General features: G+C 58.9%; 1 protein-coding gene across 2 annotated transcripts in view; it reads right to left on the bottom strand.

Annotated features, from left to right (window-relative positions):
• Positions 1-16,889, bottom strand: part of BCAR1 (BCAR1 scaffold protein, Cas family member) — a 38,553-nt gene extending 21,664 nt beyond the window's left edge. The window contains exon 1 of one of the 2 annotated variants that reach the window (XM_073882303.1): positions 16,340-16,889. In XM_073882303.1, coding sequence (XP_073738404.1) covers positions 16,340-16,351 — 12 coding nt within the window. In that variant the 5' untranslated portion in view covers positions 16,352-16,889. Of the gene's footprint in view, positions 1-3,664; positions 3,902-16,339 lie in introns of those variants that run through there. The other variant, XM_025860555.2, reaches the window with a different exon arrangement.
• Between the last annotated feature and the right edge of the window lie 4,399 nt (positions 16,890-21,288).

A 21,288-nucleotide genomic window follows, 5' to 3' on the forward strand; every position in this document is an offset into this window, starting at 1 on the left:
TGTCCCTCAGCCCCAACACACACACACACACACACACACACACACACCCCCCAGCCCCAAGCATAGAGTTTTACACACAGTAGTCACTTGGGAAACACTAGTTCCCTTCATACCCAGAACCGTCTCACACTTGGGCCAAGATTATTTCTGGGGTATTCTGTTTGCTTGTCCCAGGAAGCCCCCAGTGGCTAATGGACAGAGGCCCAATGCACGTGTGTGTGAATGGCAGTCTGGACCCACAACCTCTACTCACTGGTACCCTGGGAACCCCCCTGGAAAGACAGCAGCCAGGGGCCCAGTGGTCAGGGTCCTGACTAGCCCCTCCCACTCTGAGGGCAGTCTCTTCCCTGCCCAGAAGTCCCCACACCCTCATCCTTGGTGGAACTCTGTCCCAGCCAGCCTTATCATCACTCCCCTAGTACACCCAGGAACAAGTGAGTAGCCAGGGTCTCGGGTCAAGTCCTCAGTGTTCGACCAGCAAGGAGCAAAACCGAGGGCAAGCCTCTATTCCAGAGCCATCCCCAGGGGAGCGCGGCTCCTGCCCTACCCACCTCACAGAGGACAGAGCTGGGACCGTGCGCAGGTCCTCAGCCCTCTGTCCGACACTCAGCACCTAGAGAGCAGGGCTGCTGAAGGAAGGACTGAAAACCCACGTGTGCTGGCCATACCAGCAGCTCCCTCACACAAACACAAGCCGGGCCGAGCCTTGGCTGCAGCGGCAAGAGCAAATGTGCCGGAAGCAGGACCCTGCCCCTGGGAGGCTGGGCAGAGAAGGAAAGGTGGCATGGGCAGGGCCCTCCCGCCGGAGGACACGGCACGTGCAGCCCCTCACACACCTCAGATGGCAGCAAGCAAGCTGGAGTCAGAGCACCAAGACGGAGGGAGGCAGAGCCCTGTATCCTGCAACCCACTCCAACTGCTAGCAGCTTGGGAATGGTCCCCAATCCCTTTAGGACCCTCACCACTGCCACCCAGCCCAGCGAAGTGACCCAGGCTGGCAGAACCCAGACCTGCGCACTTGACTACCCATTACTCTCCTTCTCTGCTCCTGGGGCCTTGCTGGGAGGACTCAGGATTCTGGAGTGGGCTGGCCGGTTCACTACTGGGATTTAGTCTCTCGCAGAGGGCTCCACATGAGGCAGACCTTTACTTCGGGACAACACCAGCCCTAGATATGTCATCATGGAGGGGAAGAGGCAGAAGGAACGGCCCCAGCAGGGACAGAAGGGACCCCAGTTTCTCTACCTTGACACCTAAAGCCCCCTGCGGCTCTGCCACTCTCCAGTCCTGAATGGTAACTTGCAGCAACCCTTAACCACCTCGGCAGGAGTGGAGGGGGACACAATGGTACAAAAGTGGGGTTCTCACTCAAATAAAAGTACCAAATCCCTGATCTCTGGGATGCACAGTAGAGATGAGGGTCTGAAATGGGGCTCGGCCATCCAGGCCAGTAACTCACTCCTTCCTTAGAAGTGGAAGGAATCAGGGCAGCAAGACAGTAGAGCCAGGGCCTCTCTCCCGGGGCCTGAGGGCCGAGCCCCACCCCCTTCCTTGAAGGGAGACCACCCGCTAGCCCCTTATTTGGGGGCCCTGAGGGCCCAGAGAAAGAGAAGTTTGCCCAGTGTCTTTGCTGGAGAATGATCCCTATCTCCCCGGCCCTACACCTTGCTCTCCAAGTGTGACTCCAACAGTGTCCCTCACCCCACCAAGAAGCCTCCCGGGGAGCACACCTGGCCTCTGGTTCGGGCTGCCCCAATTGCCTGTGGGCTCCTGGGAACGGGGGGGAGGGAGTTTTCCAGGCCCACAAGCACAGGGTGGTGAGAACTCCTGGAACAATGGATGCCACGAGGGGACCACAAAAGTGCCATCCTGGACCCAGAAGAACCCCACCAAGCTGGCCGCCAGTAGAGCAGGGCAGCACCCCAAGGCCCAGAGCACTCCCAATCCGGGGGTGGGGTGGGGTGGGTAGAGCACACGTGAGGCAGTGCATGGCGCTGTAGCGGGAGACTAAGTTCTGAATTCAATCCCGTGTGAACAAGTGCCTGTCCCTGTGTGTGCCTCGGTCTCCCTATCTGTATGACAACAGGGAGAGCAGCTGTCTCAGGGGCCTTTCCTGCTCAGGATGCCCTAGTGGCACTGACCTTGCTTCGATCCCCTGTCCAGGCCTGAGGAGATGGTCCTAGCAGCCCGAAGCCTTCACACCCTGGCTCAGCACAAACTGTAATGGCCAGAGGCTCCAGGTCTCCTCCTGGAATTAAGGGTGACTGTCCCAGCAGAACCTGGCACTGCCCTGCCTCCACCCTGTTCCCACAGGGCCCCTTCGTTGCCCGGGGCAGGCGGGTAGCGGGTGCTGCTGCCAGGAGGGCATGCCAGCAAGCTCCTCCCAGCACCCAGCACACACCTGCTCTTCTAGGCCCATCAGCCCTGCCACCCCAGGACCCCACATCATCAGCTCTCCAGCCAGGAGAGGAAATGGGCATAGGACGTGTCCCTCGGCCCAGAAGGATGAGGAACATGTCCCAGCCTGGCTGAAATCTGCAGAAGAGTCATGGCAAACGGGGAGAGTGCCTCCCAGCCGCGGCCCTCGTGGTAGGGTAGGGAAAAAGAAGCTCCGTGTCCGCAAGACTGACAAGTGAGCCACTACCCCCAGTCTGGGATTCAAGACCCCAAATCTCCCCAAGCACTAACCGGCCCATGGACCCCAAACACCCCAGCCCTCAGCAAGTCCAAACTTCTCCGACTCCTTCAGTACTGCTCTGAGCTATGCTTCCCGCAGCACTGAGGGGCTGGGCGCTCTGGGAGACCCCCGAGTGGCGGGCTGCTCCTCCCCCCAGCTCCACGCGCTGGGACCTCAAACGCTGGGACCCAGGGTCACGGTGCAGCCCTGGACTCCCGCCGCCAAGATCCGGCTCCTACCTCAGTATTTGCAACCAGGGTAGGTAAAGGCGGAAAAGCGCCTGCCCCCAGGCCTGGAATCCAGCGCAGACAGGCCGGGGGTGAATCATTAACAGACCCAGGATTGGCTCCCGCCGCAGCACCAACACCTCCTCTGTCACCACGCACTTGTTCGCTCAACCCCTAGCCTGGGGGCGGGGAGGGGCAGCTCCCCACTCCAAAACACACAGAGGGACCAAGGATGGACCACCACCCCGCGTCCTGGAAGTTCACGGTCCAAGGAATCTCGGACCCGTCCCTATAGCTGAGGGAACTGAAGCTCGGAGACGGGCCTCGCAAGCCCAAGGTCACCCAGCAGGCGGCGGCCCGCAGGGGGACAGCGGGACTCTGGCCAGCACCTTTCCCGGATTCAGGAACTTTCCTGCCGGCGAGCGGCCCCTGAGTCCCGCCCTTCTAACCGCCCCGTGGGCACGCAGGCTCTGGGATCCTCCGCAGACCTCGCCTCCGGGCGCCCCCGCCACAGCGGGAGAGGGGTTCCAGAACCTCGGACCCCTGCCTGGTGGCGGCCCCGCGGAGGCTCCAGCGGCCAGCGGTTCCCAGGACGCGCAGGTCCGGCAGGAAATGCCACTCATTTAACTCTTTCAAGCTAGGGACCGCCCAGCCCGCCCCGGGACCGCCTCGAAGCCGGTACGCGGACGCCAGCCGGCGCTCGCAGGAGCACGGACCCCGCCCCGCGCTCCCGGACCCGGGCCGCGTCGGCCGCACTCACCAGGTAGTTCATCGTGTCCGGCCGGCCAGGGGCCCCGCCTCCCCGCCGGGGCACACAACAAGCTGCCCAAGCCGCGCGCCCTCGGGGCTCCGAGAAGGCCGCAGCCGCCCGGGTCCCGGTGTGGGTCCAACCGCTTCAGCCACCACGCTTGCGGCCGCCACCACCGCCCAGAGAAGGTCCCACGTCGCTCCGCCCGCCGCCGCAGCCGCCGCCGCCGCGGCCCGGCCGGCCCAGCCCGGCTCCCAGCATGCCCGGCCGCGCGCGCCCATTGGCCACTGTGGCTCCCCATGCAAATGAGCCGCCGGCCGGCCCTGGGGGCGCGGGCGCGCACCGCCCAGTGGGACCGCCCCTAACCCCCCCACCCCCACCCCCACCCCCACCCCCCGGCACCAGACTCAAGCTACTAGCCTTCGAGGCTGGCACGGCGGATATCACCTTTTCTCCAAATGCACGTCCCCCGCCCTCCATCAAGGACGAGAATGCGTCCCTCCTCAAGGACTAAACAAATGCCCCCTCTTCTGGGAAGACTGCCGGGATTACGCCCCTCCAACATGGGCTGCTGCAGCCCCATGCAGCCGCCAAAACGCTAGCCTCAAGTCGACTTCTGCCTTCACCGCCCACCAAACCCTGGCCATTACGCACGTGTCCATAGGGCCGTCTGATCCGGATCTGAATCTAGAAGTAACAGGGAAGGGGCATAGAATAGCTGGTAGAAAACTAAAAACGACCACCTCACCAACTCTGGTCAGGCCTACCCTGAAAGCCCCAGGAAATGAAGACTCAAGGCAGGGAGGCTGGGAACTCCAACAGGGCCCATAATCCAAGAGGCACAGAGCCTCAGGGCTCACCCTGTTCCACCAGACATGCCTGAGGCTCTGGCCTATCCAGGGTCAAGGGGCTCACCATCTCCCACCTTCTCCACTGAATTGAACCAAGCGACCCTGAAGCGTCCCCCCATGGTCTCGGTTCTGCCCGAGGAGCTCTGCTCCCACCCTAATCCCTCAGTCAGTCCTGTCCAGGCCTAACACCATGCCCAACAACGTGGGGGTGGGAGGTTGCCAGGAATGAGAGGGAAGGAAGAAGCACCACAGGGAAACTGAGTGGAGAGCACCTTGATTCTAGGGAGCCCCCCTCCCTAGGCTGCAGGTCAGTGACCGTCACCCCACACAGCACAATCAGGGTGTGTCAGAGTCCCTGAGCATGTCCAGGGTTGCACAATGGTCTGTAGAGATGTCTAGGATAGAAGCTGCTCCGAACCAGACTGTGCAGTGCCTTATCTCCAGGATCCTCAGCTATCATCCTGGACCACTTGCTCAGCTTACAGACACCATCAGGCAGCTCACAATGCCAGGGAAGCAGTGGGTCAGACCTGGCTGTGCCCTGCAGGGAACCCTAGGCACGGCCTATAAAATATATACAAGCCCAAGGCGGACCCACAGCTGCCCCTACACCTGAAGCACATACCTGACACCCGGGGCTCAGCTGACTCAGTCGCTGGCCACCTCAGCCCTCTCCCATCTGTAAAACGAAGGGGTTGGGCTCGGGGCCCCTGGACAGCTTGTTAAAAATCACATTCCTTGGGGCACCTAGCTGGCTCAGTCGGTAGAGCATGCAACTCTTAATCTCGGGGTTGTGAGTTCGAGCCCCACACTGGGTGTAGAGATTACTTAAAATCTTTTTTTTTTTTTTAAATCAGATTCCTAGTTCTCCCCCCTTCAGAAGAACTCACAGGGACCCACTAGACAGAACTCCTGGCCTGGAGGGAGGGGGAAGCAAGGAGCAGTGGGATTTGTGACCCAGAGTCCTCAAGAAGGAATGGGGCAACTAGCTGCCACCCTATGCTCTCCCCAAGACTGGTCCCCTCATCGCTCTTAAACTGCCCACTTCCCCACAAGAGGCGCCTGCGGTCAGGGAAAAACTACCTAAGGCATCCCCTCCTGCTGTTCCCAATGTCTCTGCCCCAAAGTCAGGCATGGAGCTGTGGGCCCAGCCCCTCCTAAACGCTGACCCTGTCCTTGGCCCAGCTAGCACCCGAGGTTCCAAGGAAGCAGATTGGAACCAGCTGGGCCATGTGTGAGAATGTGTCTGTGCTGGATGCTAGAGGGAGTCCTTAGGTTTTCCGGGGTCTCCACTCCGGGGAGACCAGGCTTTCAGAGCCAAGCAGAACCCTGCCTGCCGGTGTGCAGGCAGGTCTGGGGGGGGGTGGGGACACAAAAGGCCTGGCCCTCAGCGGGCTGGCCCTGCTCCATCCTAGCTGGCCTTGGGAGAGAGGAGGCGGCTGGCTGGGGCCAAGGGAACAGGAGACCCTCCCGACTCTGGCTCCGGATTAAAGCAGAGCTGGAGGCGGGGTTGCTGGTGTGGGCGGGCAGGCGGGGGAGGGGACCCCCCCCCCCCCCCCCCCCCCGCCTCAGGCGGAGGCATTTCAAAAATTTGCTCCTTTTCCACTTAAAACTCCCTCCCACTCCCCAAGCCTGTGCCTCCCAGAATGGCATTTCCGCTTTGTAATCAAGGCCCTAGGATCTGTGCCCCACTGTGATGGAAGGACGGTCGGAAGGGGAGAGGAATGCCCCCTCCCAGGCCTGCAGGTAGATGGGGGGAGGGGCACCCACTGGGCAGGCTCTGGCTGGGGTGTATGGAGAAGCAGACCCTCAGTGCCAAGAAGCTCTGGCAGTGATACGGCCCCCATGCTGGCCCTGGACCTAGGGCTCTATGACCATGTGCCCATTTCATGCCCACAGTGATCCTACAAAACAGGCTTCATGATTAGCCCCACCCTCCTGATGAAGAGGTTGAGACCCAGTTTACGGCCCCTTGCCCCATCCTAGAGGCTCCCAGCCACAAAAGGATCAGAGCTGGTGGCCAGGGAAGGGAGGACGGGGCTGCTAGACAGGTGGGGCTCCAGGAAGGGAAGGAGCAGGGGCACGAGGGCTCAGAAAGCCAAAGAAGCTGTGGCACTCAGAGACCCCAAAGGACAAGCAGCTGAGACACAAGCATTCCCCCAAACACAGCTGAGTTCAGAACTGGGGCCCAGTACCACCACTCCAACACGGAGTGCAGGGCAACAGGAGGGCCGTGAGGATGAGCCTGGGGAAGGCGGAGAAGGTGTTGCTGGCTGGAGGCAGCCTGGCATCTCCTGCCTCGCGGAGGACTCACAGCTCACAGTCTGGAGTGGGGATGTCACCAACCCTCCCCTGGGGCCCAGAGGAGCAGTCTCTAGGAAACATGGTGGGACGAGCACATGGGGACAATGGTTCCCATCTGTCCATTAAAGTGTCCACTGGGGTGGGGGCTGCTGCTGATCCCAGACCCTAAATGGGGGAGGAGAGCTCGGGACCCAGCTCCCACTCTCTGGGCTTTTTGGGTCTTCTTCAGGTCAGACCCGCTGCACAAACAACTATTCTTGCTTTAGGGCCAACAATGTCTGTTGCAGCGTTTGTAACAGCAAACAAAAGGGGGGCCCAACCGAGAGGCCCAACTGTAGGCGACTGCTTAGACAAGCATGGCCTCTCCATGGAACACTGTGCAGCCATCAAGGTGGCCACGTTCAAAGGCCAAAATCATGCAAGAAAATGCTTATGACGATGGCAAGTGAAAAGAGTAGGCTAAAATGGCTTGTGCAGTGTGACTGCAGGCTGCCCCTTTCCCAGCAGCACGAGAGCGTGGCTGGATGGGTCAGCTGATGGCCAGCTCTGGGAGCGGCAGCAGGAAAGGATTTCCTGAGGCCGGAGGTGAGTGCTGCCCGCCCTGGGGACAGGAAGAAAGGATGTATCTGGAGGGCCACGGGGTGTTGACGCCGTCCCTCTGGGCTGGCTGCTCAAAACCAGCCTGCGAGCTGAAGCCAGCCTGTGGATGGCCCAGGCAAGACGTGAGTCCAGCCACATCCAGAACCACTGCCACACACAGGCTGGACACCCCGCACACCGGCCGTCAGAACTCCACTCCCCAGAGGCCCAGAGAGGGGACGTGCTGTGCCCAGGTCACACCACCAGGAACTGAGCTACGACTGCAGCCCGCCCAGTGAGCCAGGTGTGTCCCCGCGGGAAAGCACCCCAGGTGACCCCCAATAGTGCAGAGCATGTCCTCTTAGGGTGATGCTGCAGCCGCCGGACATACGGAGCTTTCCCATTTTCCCCTGCTCTCTGAGGCTGGAGTGACCGGTGACCAACGGGGCAGTTCATTCATCCATGATGAGTCTGACTGTGGGAAGGTGGGCCGGCCCACCAGCCTGGAGCCAAATCTCAGCCTGCCATCTTCTTCGACCTCCGCCCGGGCTAGTGCCTGGGTCCCCTGGGGGAGGGGTGGGGGGACCGCCAGGTGCAGGGACACAGCAGTGAGGGCAGAGGACTGACTGGCCTCCCAGATCCAGGCCTGGCCCCCAGCAATCGCAATGCCCGGCCCCCAGCTCCCTCCCCTACCTGTTCTGGCTCTTTCAAGGACTGCAAACTGGAAGGAACTGAATACTCTTCTAATTCTTGTTGCTTTTCTAATTGGAAAATTAAAGAGCAGCCCAGGCACCTGGAGGTGCCGGCTTCAGAGAGGAGCAGAGCCCCAGGCTGGAGCTGGTGAACGTGGCTGGGCCCTGGAGCACTTCCCAGAGACTCCCTGCCACACCCCAGGGCGCTGACTCCGGGTGGTGGCCCGAGTCCCCTTTCTCCTCTGCACCCCTTCAAACCCATCACCCTCAGAGACCACCTCCCCCGAAGGGATCCCCCTGGGTGCTGGCAGGTGGGTGGAGGCTTGGACCAACAACCAGGACCCCCATGTGTGTAAGGAGAAGGTTAGGGCCTAGGTACACCTGCCCTCTCTGCTGGTGAACACCTCTCCCTGCATCCTCACCACCCCACCCCCCAACACGGGGGGGGGGCGGGGAGGAATGCAGAAGAGGCTGCAGAAGAAATGGGGGCAGGGGGAGAGAGGAGCAAGGTCCTGGCTGGCGGTGGGGGATGAAGACAAGTCCCTGTCCCCAGAGAAAAAGCTTAGCTGCTGGTGGCTGCCCAGCCCTGGCTGACAGCCTGGGCCGGCAGGGACAAGGGTGCGATCAAGAAGCCACCCCAGCTAGCCATCTGCTCGCGCCTCTGCCCATAGCAACCAGCCCCAGCCTAGCAGGGCAGTTGGAGGGGGATGACTTCAAATGCCATCTGCCACCCCCCCAAGCCTCCTTCCGCAGGGACACAGGTGCTCACACCCACAGAGACCCAGGAGGGGCAGACAACGTGGCCAGGCCAATTGGCTGGGGTAGGTGGGCAGGGAGAGGCGTGAGGGGCAGTGGAGTCACAGGAGGGGACCCTGGGGGCTCTGGGGGCAGCAGGGTGAGAGCACAGGAAGGAGCCGCTGCTTCCCCCCCCTCGGACAGCCCTGTTGGGGCATCCCGCTCGCCCTACTCCGGCCCACAGAGGAAGGCTCCAGGGGCCCCAGGACGCCCAGAGCCCAGTCCTCACCCAGCTGGAAGCCACAAGCACAAGGGCAGAGACTGTTAATGACTCCGGCTGGCGGCACCGTACCTTTCGGAGCCTTGGCTGGCGCGCGTGCTCAGTGTAAGGACGGGCGGGCCTCGTCACCGGCCGGGAGACCGTGGCGGACAAAGGCACCCTGGTGTCAGCAGCACACCCATGCACCTGCCGGTCACACAGCAGCCGCACCTGGCCTGGCACTGGGGGCACTCCCTTGGGCACTCCACTAAGCCCTCCCAACTCTCCCAGCCCCTGCTCAGGGGCCCTGAGCTTCCCTGAGCCCCTGAACCACAAGAGGAACAAAACCTCCTCTGACACCCTCGGGCAAAATCTCTCTGCGAAGCCCTGTTGCCCCTATCTCTAGCAGCCAAGGCTGGGGGCGCTGGCCACGTGGGGAGGGGCCGGTGATGGGGTTTCTCACTACCCACATTACAGTGTGCCGGTCATTCCTTCAGCACCCATCACTACCAGGACCCAGCTGCCATGAAAACGGGTCCGGGGGCGGGGGGGGGGGGGCCACAAACAGACACGGACCGCCTGTGGGGAGGAGAGCTCTGGAGGAGAATGCAGCAGACCACAGGCGATGGCAGGGGCTAATTCAAACAAGGTGCTGGGGTGGGGTGGGGTCCTCTCTGAAGAGGTGGCATTTAAGCAGATGAGCAAATCTCCTACCAGGCTCATTATGTAGAAAAAACAACGGTAAAGATTAGTAAAAATAGCACAGGCTCGCCAACTCCCTCCGTGTGCAGTGCCCTGGATGCAGGGAATGATTCTCAAGCAACCTCCCCCCATTCCTTGGGTGGGCAGGGGTTGTCCACCAGGCTGGGGCTCCCCAGAGTTAAAGCGGAGCAGCCCGGAGTATCTGCCCAGTGCGGTGTCTCGGGACAAAGAGTGAGCCCAAGAATCTGTCCAGACCTGAGAGGGTGGAGCGATGGGGGCAGCATACAGGTAAGGCTCCATACTCTCCTACCTCCTGCTCTCCTAGAGGCATCTCCCTGCCAGGACCTCTGCAATGGACTGGATAAACACGGCTGACTCCAAAACCTAAGACACTTCACCTCTTGAACCTAGAAAGAGGGAACACAAACCCCAGATACATGGGCAGGGCTGAATAGAAGGGTGTGTGGTCACACCACTTCCTGAACAAGATGTAACTTGGGGGGACCCAGGATCTGGAAGCGCAGACAACTCTCTAGGCATGCCTCAAAGCACACGTGCTTGGATATCGGGTCTTATAAAATACTGAAATGGAGTGTTACACCACCAACAATGCCAGTGTGTTCCAGTACCTAAAAATACACAGCGAACAAAACCAGAGACAGATATCCATCAGCAAGAGAAGGGCTAAGTACATAATTTCATATTCATAAATAGAACACTACTCAACAGAGCAGAGAAAAAAGAACTCTTGATACACACTGCATGGATGAAAATCTCAAAACTGTTATGCTGAATGAAAGAAGCCAGACCTCAAAGAGCACATCACTATGTGCTTCCACTTACAGAAAGCTCAAGAACAGGGGCGCCTGGGTGGCTCTGTCGGTGCAGCATCCGACTCTTGGTTTGGGGCTCAAGTCATGATGTCAGGGTCATGAGGCCCAGCCCCACTGGGCTCTGTTCAGCAGAGGGTCTGCCTGGGATTCTCTCTCCCTCTGCCCCTCCCCCAACATGCTCCTGCTAGTGTGTTCTAAGATAAATAAACTAAGCCAAAATGCAAGAACTCAGAATGCTGGCCACCTTCCAGAGGGTTGGAGACAGGTGACTGCAAAAGGGGCACTTTCAAACTTTCTGAGATGATGGAGATGTATCTTGCCTTGATTGATGGTGACATGGGGTCTGCATTAGTCAAAACTCATCTAACATCTGTCCATTTCAATAAATGTAAAATTCTTTAATAAAAAGTCTCACTGGTAAAAATAAAACAAAGCACAGAGGAAAAAATACATGGAATTAAGAATACAAAAATAGATATTGCAATCCTAAACCCACCATGTTACCCTTTTTGCCCTGGCTGTCAGGAAGCTTAAAGTTATGTACGTCTACCTTCCCCATACATTACATAGTTCTGGATCTTTTGATAATCCCAGACTATTTGTGTCTTTCACTATAATCTGCTTCAAATCCTTCTTGGAACTTGGAGGAGTTTAAATAATAAATTTAGATGACTGAAAAGCACCCCTCAGCCTCTAATCTTCTTTAGAGAAGGGATTAATTTTAGAGCTGCAACTTGTGACCATCAATCTGGCCAGAGCAGGCATCCAACACCACCTCTACCACAGTCCCCAACCTGTCCCCAGACAGTTTTCTTTTCTTGAAAAGAGGGAGAAAACGACCTGGCAAACAGTGACTAAGAGTAAACCAAAGAAACAATGGGGTTTGACCAGGATGAAATCAAAGCAGGCAGCTGTGACAAAGCCCAAGTCAAAGGCTGGGGAGGTGAAGGTGACCCAGTGGTGAAGGTGACCCACTGACATGGGGGGGTGGGGGGAGGGGCAGGATCCCAGGCACCCTTGACCTAGGGAACACAGCCTCATGACTGGAGGTGGGGAGTGGGGGCTCAGTGGGTGCTGCCCTTGTGGCCCACTTGCCTCACTCACAGGCTTGAGCCCCCCCAAAAGTGCCTCCTTCTTGTAGAGGGGCTATTCCCTTACTGAGCAGGCTGCTGCAGATCATACCCGAGGACAGTGTGCAGGGTCCCAGGGCTTCCACTGCCTGCAATTCTGTACCCACTCCTGGGGGCACTCAGTGCAGGGCATGTCCACCTGGCCTGGAGCACGGTGGGCCAGCTGGTGGCCCTAATGGAGGACACTGTATGTCGGTGGGGTGAGGACAAGTACCTGCCCATCCAAAGCTCAAGAGGCAGGGGTCCTGTTGGCAAGGTGGGGCAGGCGAGGGTCTAGGGTCATCCTATGCTAAGGCCTTAGCGGGAAACACACCAACCATCAAGAAAGGGCCACTGGGGGAAGATTGGGCAGGCCACAGAGAGCTGATCACCCTGCCCCAAGTCAGGAGTGGGTCTCGGCCACTGCACTAGCCAGTGCTGCAGGAAAAGATCATAACCCCAACTGAAGGAACTGCTATGACTTATTAGCCTCTTACTAAGAGCCTTCTGCAACCCTTGCCAAGTTCTCACAAAACTCCACGAGTTAGTGTTGTTAACCTCCCCGTAATACAGATGGGGAGACAGGCTCAGAGAGCTTCAGTAACAGCTCAAGGTGTAGACTAGCCAGCATGATTCATTCTAGAGCCCTTGCCCTCAACCCACCAAAAGTCCTCCCCATCCCGAAGCAGCCTCTCTGGGAACCCCCACTCAGCCCACAACCAGGCTTCCAGGACAGCAGCTGAGATGCCAGGCTCTCTGCATGGGGACCCGGCTGTCTGTCCACAGGGGTTCCTCTGCACTCCCCGTGCCACATGCTCAGCAGGCAGCCTGGGCAAGCTAGGGCAATGAGGCAGACAGGAGCCAAGCAGGCCTGAGACCTACCCGGAGGAAGCCTGCGGCCTGGTGAGGGAGCCTGACGGCAACCAAACAACCCCAGCAATAAACACACAATCACAGATGCGAGCCCCGGAGGGCTGTGCAGAATGGTGCCCTCTGCCTGAGCACTTGAGGGTGAGCACGGGTGAGCAGGAGTGACCTGGTGAGCGAGGCAGTGCCCAGAGATCACTTCCTGCAGAGGGAGGGCCAGGCAGAACCAAGGCCAGGTGGGAGGAGGGGCAAACCAGGTGCTGTGGAGACTGAACGGAGGACTTTGGACGAGGACCTTGCCTCTCCCCACTGTACTCTTCTGAGCCCGTTCCATCGGGCCTCAGCCGTCCACAGCCTGGAGCAGTGAGCCCAGCAGTGAGCCCAGGGCAGAGCCTCCTGGCTTCCTGGCCAGCCGTCCCATCACAGTGCCGGCTGGCATAGAACCAGCCACCCCTGGTTCCTGGGATCGCTGATGGAGGTGCAACCAGGTGCCACACCTGGTCCACTGATCTCCACCAACCATGGCTGGGGCCTCACCGGGCTGGACCCACCCTGCCGCAGAGCCGGCGCAAGCAGCCTGGCCTCTCCGAGTCCCAGCTGCCTTATCTCCCCAGGGTACCGAAGGGGTTACACAAACTCATACTTGAAAAGCCACAAGCAGAGGGTCAGTCTCTCAGCAGCCAGCCTTGGCCTCTGTGGACAGCTCAACAGGCCGCAGCCCCCACAATTAGAGAGGCCATGCAGGATGACGCTCACTTTCCGGCTCTGCATCCTGCCAGACCGGGCTCCTGCCCCGACTTTGTCTCTCAGGGGCCATGCAACCCTGGCAAGACACAGGTCCTCCACAGCCTGTGAAGCCCAGAGCCCAGCTCCTGGCACACACAGCAGCGCCTTCACTCCTTGAAAGGACCCACCGTCAATCAGTAAAGGAGCAGAGGGAAAGATAGTAATAATTTTAAAAAGGAAAATAAAAAATAAATTAAATTAAAATGAATAAATAAAATAAAAAGGAGCAGAGAGGCTAGCAGGGCAGGGTCCATTTCACAGACAGAAAATGAGTGGCAGGAACAGACATCAGGGGACTTCTCCACAAGCTGGAAGCTGGCCTCCTGCCTGACAGCGCCAGGGGGCAGTGAGCATCTTGTCGCTCCTAAACATGAATCATGCCAATGCCCACCAGGGGCCTCAGGGGGGTGGCACGGCGGGTTTCCTTTCAAATGCTCCCTGCCTGACCGGAGGGAAGAGACAGGCCTGGGGTGCCAGATGGCCATGCCCAAGAAGAAGGCCAATGTCAGGGAACGGCCAGGAAGTAAATCTCCAGGTGCTATGTAGCACCTCCCTCAGCTCAGGCAAGGAGGAGCAACTGAGCAGAGACTCAGGATGACTCTGTGGGCCCCAGAGCCCATAAGGGTCAAATATCAGAGTGAGATCAGCTAATCCCCCGCACAGGACCCTGCTCTAAGAGGAAGTCACTCCTAGCTCAACCTGGCCCATCCCAACCTCTTCTCTCCCTGCCACCACCGCCCATTCCATTTGGAAGCATCTTGTAATTTCTATGGGCCAAAGTGCCTGCGTCAGCCCCATCCAGGAAAAGATTGCCCAAATGAACGGGTATGCTTAAAACCCAAACACATCCTGAGTACCACATGGGCAGTCACCACTCTGGGTTCCAAGAGCAGGGCTTAAGGAGGCAGCTCAGCCTGGAAGCCTCCGAGGGGCCTCACCACTCACAAGCACAGGAAAGCAATTTTCAGAACATTTCACAGCAGCTCCAAAAATGAACCTCTCCTCCCAGCCCCACCAGATCATACACTGCCCAAGGTCCCAGGAGAGAGCTGGGGTACTCTGACAGCCCAGCCACTAGGGGCAGATGGTGAGGCCTCTGTCCACCCCCAGCAGAACCCCCAAGGGCCGCGGCTGTAGGCCGGAGTGTGGGGAGTGACTTGGAGCTATAGCAGTGGAGGGGACCCACCGTGTAGACCACAGCTCCAGGTCTTCACACAGGTGTCCACAGCAGTGCCCAAGTCAGACCCACCCCTCTGCCATACCTCTCTCCTTACAGTTGGGGCCACTGAGGTACAGAGCCCAGGAAGGCTGCCCAAAGTCCTGTAAAGCAAGGGGTCTGGCTGCCACCCTAACTCTAGGTCCAGACCTCTGCTATGACTGTGGACAACCAAACCAAATCAAGCCCAGACCTCCCAAACTGAGCCCCATCCAGCTTGTGATGTGGCCTAAGTCACATTCCCCATTCACTACTGCCCTAAAGCCCCAGGCCCTCAAGCAGGCTGACGGTCCACTTCCCCTCCAGCCAGGGCCCACAGGGTCAGGGCAGGTCCCTTGATGCCCTGGGCCAGAAAAGATCCAGAGCTTCGCAGGACAGCAGAGCAGGAGAGAAGACAGGCATTTTCTGTCTTCTTTCTCTCTTTCTAAAGATGAGGCATTTATGCTCTGAACCCGAACACATGGGGGGCGGGTGGAGTTCACCTCAGCACAGTCTGGAAGCCGTACTTTTTGCATCTGTAACTCTGCATTACCGCTCTGGAGGCGGCAGGACCTGGGGTCTCTGATTCCATAATAACAACGCTCTGCACTTACACAGCACCTCCTGCAATCTCCACACACTCCATGGTGGTTCATTAAGAGGCCACTGCTCTGCCAGGAAGCCCCCGCTGTCTGCTTCACCCTAAGAATGGGGCTAGGAGTGAGGCGCAGTCCCAGGAAGGCAGTCAGGTGGGCAGGCACTCCGGCCCACTGCCCCCTTCCCGTCAGAGGGAAAAGACCCTAAGTCAGCATAGAATCAATGGCTGAAAGCCACAGATGGCCCAGCCTGCGATGGAGCCCCTTCCGGGCAGGACGCAGGATGTGGGCCCCTACCTCAGTCTGTCCATCTGTAAAGTGGGCAGGGACCTGCACCTGAGGCCTGGTGACTGGGGGTGGCCAGGATCACCTGCCACCCTTAGGAGGCGCCCCGATGCCTCCAGATGCAGGCCTAAGTGTGGAGCCATGATGGCCTGGGAGCTGGCCAAGCCTGCCTGGCTGGGCCAGGAGGAGGGAGTGACAGGCGAGAAGAGAAGCCCCCAGGGCTAGGAGGGAGGAAAGGGCCGGCCCGGCACCCAGAGGAAAACTTCCCGGGAAAGTGAGCGAATCAGCCTTCCTGGGGGTAGGCACAGATCCACTCCGCCAGGCCGTCCTGGGGGTGGGCTGTCCCGGGAGAGACACACCCCCGGCCCCAGGCCTGGGCCATCGCGGGGACGTCCCTGGAGCACAACTGGGCAGCTACCCCAGGTGGTTTCCTGGGGGCAGCACAGACCTCCCCCCTTCACCCGGCCCAGCCATCCTGGAGGGGGCCTCCCGGCGAGCGACACAGACCTCTCCCCACTAGGCCTGGCCATCCTGGTGGGGGGAGGGGGTTCCGCGGGGCAGCACGGACTCTGGCCTGGCCCCGCCGTCCCAGGGGCTTCCCGGGGCCAACAAAGGCCCCTACCAAGCCTCCCGTCTTGGGGGGGGGGTCCCGGAGGGGACAGCACGGAACCCAGACCGAGCCGGCTCCCGTGAGAGGGTGCACAGAAAGGCAGGGGCAGAGAAGCAGCCCCCACGCTAACCCCCATCCATGCCGGGTCCGGGAAGGCCCAGGTGGGGTGACCCCCGCCCCCAGCCCGGGGCCCCCCGCGGCACTGGGCCTGCAGCGGGCGGCGCGAGGTCTCAGGCCCGGCCGGGGGCGGCAGACCCGGGTCCCGGCCGGCGGGCGGTACTCACCGGCACGGACATCTTGGCCTCCGCTCCCGGGCCCCGGGCGGGCAGCGGCGCCGGCAGGCTGGCGGCTCCGGTCTGCCGCGCCGCTCAGAGCCCCCCGCGCGGGGTCCCGGCGCTCTCGGGGTTCCCCGCCGGCTCCTGCGCGCTCCCGGCGGCCGGACTGTCCGGCGGCTCCAGCCCGCGCCGCGCATGCGCCGCACCGCCCCTCCCCCTCCCGTCTCCTCCCTGGGGGCCGCGTTAAAGGCGAGGACCCCGGACCGCGGCATTTTTCTGTCGGCCCAACGCGGCGAGGAGGCTCGGTCTCCACCCTTTACCCAACCTTCAAGGGCCACCTCGAGTCGCACTATCTCCTGTTCTCCCACCGGGTTCTGGAAACCAGAGCCCCCACCCCCCACATTGCCCAGCCCAGGATGCTGGGCGCCTGCCCTGTGGTCTGGCGGGGCTCCCAGTCCTTGTGTCTGAAGGCGATTGCAGGTCAGCCTCGCAGGGCTCCTAGAAACCCTCCCCGCTCCTCCCGCTGAAAGCCCAGAGACCCGGGCCCCCCCCCCCCCCCGCTGCGCTGCCCAGACCTCCTCCGCCTGCTCTGCCCTCCCCCGCGGCCCCTCCCTCGGTGGTGGGGAGCTCCCGACTGCCTGGGAACAGCCTAGCGCGTTAGGGTCATCCGACAAATAGAGCTGACAGATAGAGCTGGACTGGCTTTTAGGGAGGATCCTGCCTCCCCGTAACCCCCACTCAAGGGCCACCCACAGCCAGGCCACCCAGCGCCAAGGGCCAGCCCTCCGACGCTGGAAGACTGGCCTTCGCGGCCCCAGCCTTTCTTCCCCAAGGTTAAACATCCCCAATTTCTTCAGCTGTTCCACATCTGCCATGGTGTCCACAGATAGCGGCCCATACCCGTGCGCCCTAATTTCCCACCCCCTGCCAGGTGGGCCTTCCTCTTCTCATGTTACATTTAATAAACTGAGGCTCTGAAATCCCTCAGCAACCAGAAGGCAGAACCAGGAGTCTGACCACTCTGGTCTGCCACTCATCATATACCGCCTGTCCCTGTTCCCTCTGTTTCCCAGAGAAAGGGCTGCTACCACCCAGGAAGGATGAGTGAACACAAGGTTTAGGGGCCGGGTCAGTCCAGGGAGATCAGCACAACTGCCCCCCAACCCCTCCATGGAGGAAAGGTAAAGCTGGCTCCATGAGGCTGGCTGGCAGCAAATGTGGTTCATGGCAGGACCTGGGGGACAGAGCTCCAGCCCTCTAAGACATCTGTAGGGGCAAGCGCCCAGGGCTACAGGTTCTTTCATCCGCCATGTGTGCAGTGCCAGAAGTCCTCAGGTTATTGAACAGAGGGGAGGAAGTACGGATGAGGTGAGCTCTCTCGGAGACTTAGATCAGGCCCCAGCTCCCCAGGCCTCAAAACCCCCCGTTGGCAGGTCATCCACTGGGGTTTAGGAGGCTTTCCGGCCTTCTTCCCCAAGAGGTGGGGCTGCCTTGGTCTTTCTCTAGGATGCTCCTGGGGAGAGTCCTAACAGTGGTCCCCAGCAATGAGAGGGGTACTAGATGTGAAAGAAAGGGGGGAAATCGAGGCCTGCTGTGAGGCCCAAGTCCCAATTCTAGGACTGATGAGCTGGGGTCCTTTCCTGTTCCACCTAAGCAGTGTTGCCTGCCCCCTTGAATGGGCATTGTCAGTTATGCGCCTCAGTTTCCCCAGCCCCAGTGTTCGGTAAGGCATTGTTGGAGGGAGCAGGCAGGGCCCCAGCAAACAGAGGGGGTCTGGGCCGACAGCTGCCACCTCCTCAAAGAGCGCTCTGTGTGTGTGTCTGGCAGGCAGCCCTGCCCGTGCCCACCCGCCCGCGTCCAGCCGGCACTGGGGCTCCCGAGCTGGGGGCAGCAGCTCAGCCTGGCGCCTGGGCTCCCAGCCACATGCGCACGCTGTCTCAGAGGCCCCCACGGCCACCCTGGCCCCTCCCTCACCGAGTCCAGGCTCCTCCTCCTCCCTTCTCCCCTTCTTTGGCTGGATTCTTTTCGCCCACTGTTTCTGTGTCCTCTTGCATCAGCCCCTTCTCTAGGTGCCCAGGCCAGAACGGGGCTAGCAGTTCTCCACCCTCCACACCCCTGGGTATAGGGAAATGGAAACCCAGGGGAGGGGTGCAGCTGGGGTCATGACCTCCAAACTATCTAGTCTTTGTCTCCATCTGGCCCCCAACAATGACTTCCAGCTGCTTATTCGGGGAGGGTGTCACTAACTCATCCCTTAGCACAGGAAGAGGGATGCCTGCCCAGAGCCTCACTTACTCCAAGGCAGGGACCCAGCACCTTGGGTAGGGGGTTGTACCCCCCCCCCACAACTGCATCCTCCATTCCCCAGTAGGCAAATGATCCCAGGATGACTCAGTCCCACAGAGGACAGGCTCTGGGGGCCTCACGACTAGTAATTCACACGAGAAGCAACAGCTGGGTCCCCTGAGCAGTTGCCAGCACCCCGAGAGGATCCTTGAGGGCCAACCAGGGCCCTAGGGAGACAATGGTTATTGCTGTTCCTGGCACTGGGAGGGAAGGGAATTTGGACCTGGCCACAGAGTAATTCTGGACAGAGACAAGCTTCATACTCAGGTCTCTGGACACCCAGGCCTCTGTCCCCTGGATCTTGCCACGTCTAGAAGGCAGAGAGGCCTGGGAGGTGGCTCCTTCTCCCCACCCCCACCCAGGGTAACCAGGGACCTCTCTAACAGAGGGACTCCTGGCCCAGGAGTGCACAGTGAGCCTTTCAGGGCACTTGTGGGCACCGTGTGATAATCCTACATTAGCATTGTGCTTTTGTCACCAATGAGGAAGTGACATTGATAACATCCTCATTAGCTAATGTTCACACTCTGTTCAGACTGCCTTAGTTTGCCCCCACTGTCCTTGTTCTTTTCCTGTTCCAAGATCCCATCGAGAATCCCACATTACACTTAGCTGTCATGTCTCCTTAGGCGCTGCTGGGCTGGGGCCATTTCTCAGACTTTCCTTGCTTTTGATGACCTTGGCAGTTCTGATGAATATTGGTCAGGGATTTTGTGGAATGTCCCTCAACTGGGATTTGCCTAGTGTTTTTCTCATGGTTAGACTGGGGTTATGGATTTTTGGGATGACCTCAGAGGTAAAATGTCATTCTCACCACATATCAAGGATAGACACTGTCAACGGGACAACTTATCACTATTATGTTGACCTTGATCACGTGGCTGACACAGTGTCTGTCAGGTTTTCTATTCTGTCCTCTTTGGAAGGAATGAGGATTTATGCTCCATTTCCTGAAGGCAGAATATCTACATAAAAACATTTGGAATTCTTCTGTGGGAAATTTCTCTCTTCTTCATTTATTTATATCAGTATGAACTCGTGGATATTCATTTTATACCTTGGATTATAATCCAATACTACTTTATTTTCTTGCATGTATTGACCATGCTTTGGCGATAGGGAGTTCTTTCAGTTGGTGCATCAGATTTTTCAAGAGAATGTAGAAATCCAGATTGTTTTTATAAAATAGCTGGCTTTTGAAACGTTGACTGAGTGAGCCAAACAAAATGCTTCCACAGGCCAACCCCAGGCAGCTCTTGGCTCCGGAGTCAGATTACCTGGTTTGAGTCCTGCTCTGCTGCTTGCACCTGGATCATTTTGTGCATATGCATGAGTTAATCTGTCTGGGGGTCTGTTTCCTCGTCTGTGAAATGGGAGGTTAATACTTCCTGGGTGGTTGAGAGGATTCTATTGAATGACTCTGGGAAAGTTTGGGGCACTGGACCTGGCAAGAACCCTTGCTTTGTAAACAGCAGGGACCATCATGGCCACACGCATGAGCCAGGCACTTAGGTTAAGCAGCTTCCTACGGAGAGCAAGATCTGAGCTTGTTTGAAGGAGACCTTTTAGGGTTGGGGGTGGCCAATGGGACCCTGTAAACTCTGGAGTAGATGAGACCAGGAACTACCACCCCAAGCCTGGTTTTCAACCTAAGAGTTGAGTTCTACTACTCTGTAGTAACACCACATTGACGGGTGGGGGAGTACCCAGACTAGAGGTCCTTTCTTACTCTAAAGTGTGAATGACTACCTCTCCCAGGGACTGCATGTCAGCCTGGCACAGAAAGAGACGCTCGGCTTAGTGAAGTGGATGGGGAACCCACTGGCCCACCAGGTGAGACCTTGGGGTTCCGTCTTGGCATCACTTCAGACTTATCCTGTGACCTTAAGCAAGTCCAGGTTCCAGTATCCTTGAGGGTAATTCCACAGTCTCCTCGAGGGTGGGCCCTAGGGGCTAGGGCAGGGCACTTCCTTGTCTCTCCCCCATTCACAGAACCTTCTGTATGCTCTGCCTGAGAAGCACCTGGTTAGGACAGGGGGTGATGTGCAGGTCATCAGGTGACTGGCTAAAGAGGGAGACCATCGTACCCTAGACAAGGAGGCTTCAGGACCTGGTGGCAGGAGGGAAATAGATGTATTAGTTTCCTACTGATGCTGGAACAAATTCCTACATACTTAGTGGCTTACAACAATATGAACTTCTTATCCTACACTTCTGGAGGCTGAAAGTCCAAAACTGGCTGGCAGGGCTACCTTCCTTCTGGAGCCTCTAGGGGAGGACAGCTTCCCTTGCCTTTTTCAGCTTCTCGAGACCGCCTGCATCCCTCGGCTTGGGGCCCTGCATCACTCCGACCACTGCTTCTATCCTCCCATCCTCTCTGACTCTGGCCCTCCCAACTCCCTCTTAAAAGAACCTTGTGACTACCGTGGGTCCATTCAGGTAATCCAGGACAACCTCTCCATCTCCAGATCCTTAATTTAATCAGAGCTGCAGAACCCCTTTTGCCTTGTAATGTAACCTAATCATAGATTCCGGGGATTCAGATGTGTACGGGAGGACCCCTGGCCCCCCAGACTGCTCCCCATCTGGGCCCTACGGCCTGAATCCTGGCG

Source organism: Callorhinus ursinus, unplaced genomic scaffold, assembly GCF_003265705.2.
Source record: "Callorhinus ursinus isolate GAN/ISIS: 27379988/994484 unplaced genomic scaffold, GSC_fseal_2.0 scaffold46, whole genome shotgun sequence".
Taxonomy (NCBI): Eukaryota; Metazoa; Chordata; class Mammalia; order Carnivora; family Otariidae; genus Callorhinus; species Callorhinus ursinus.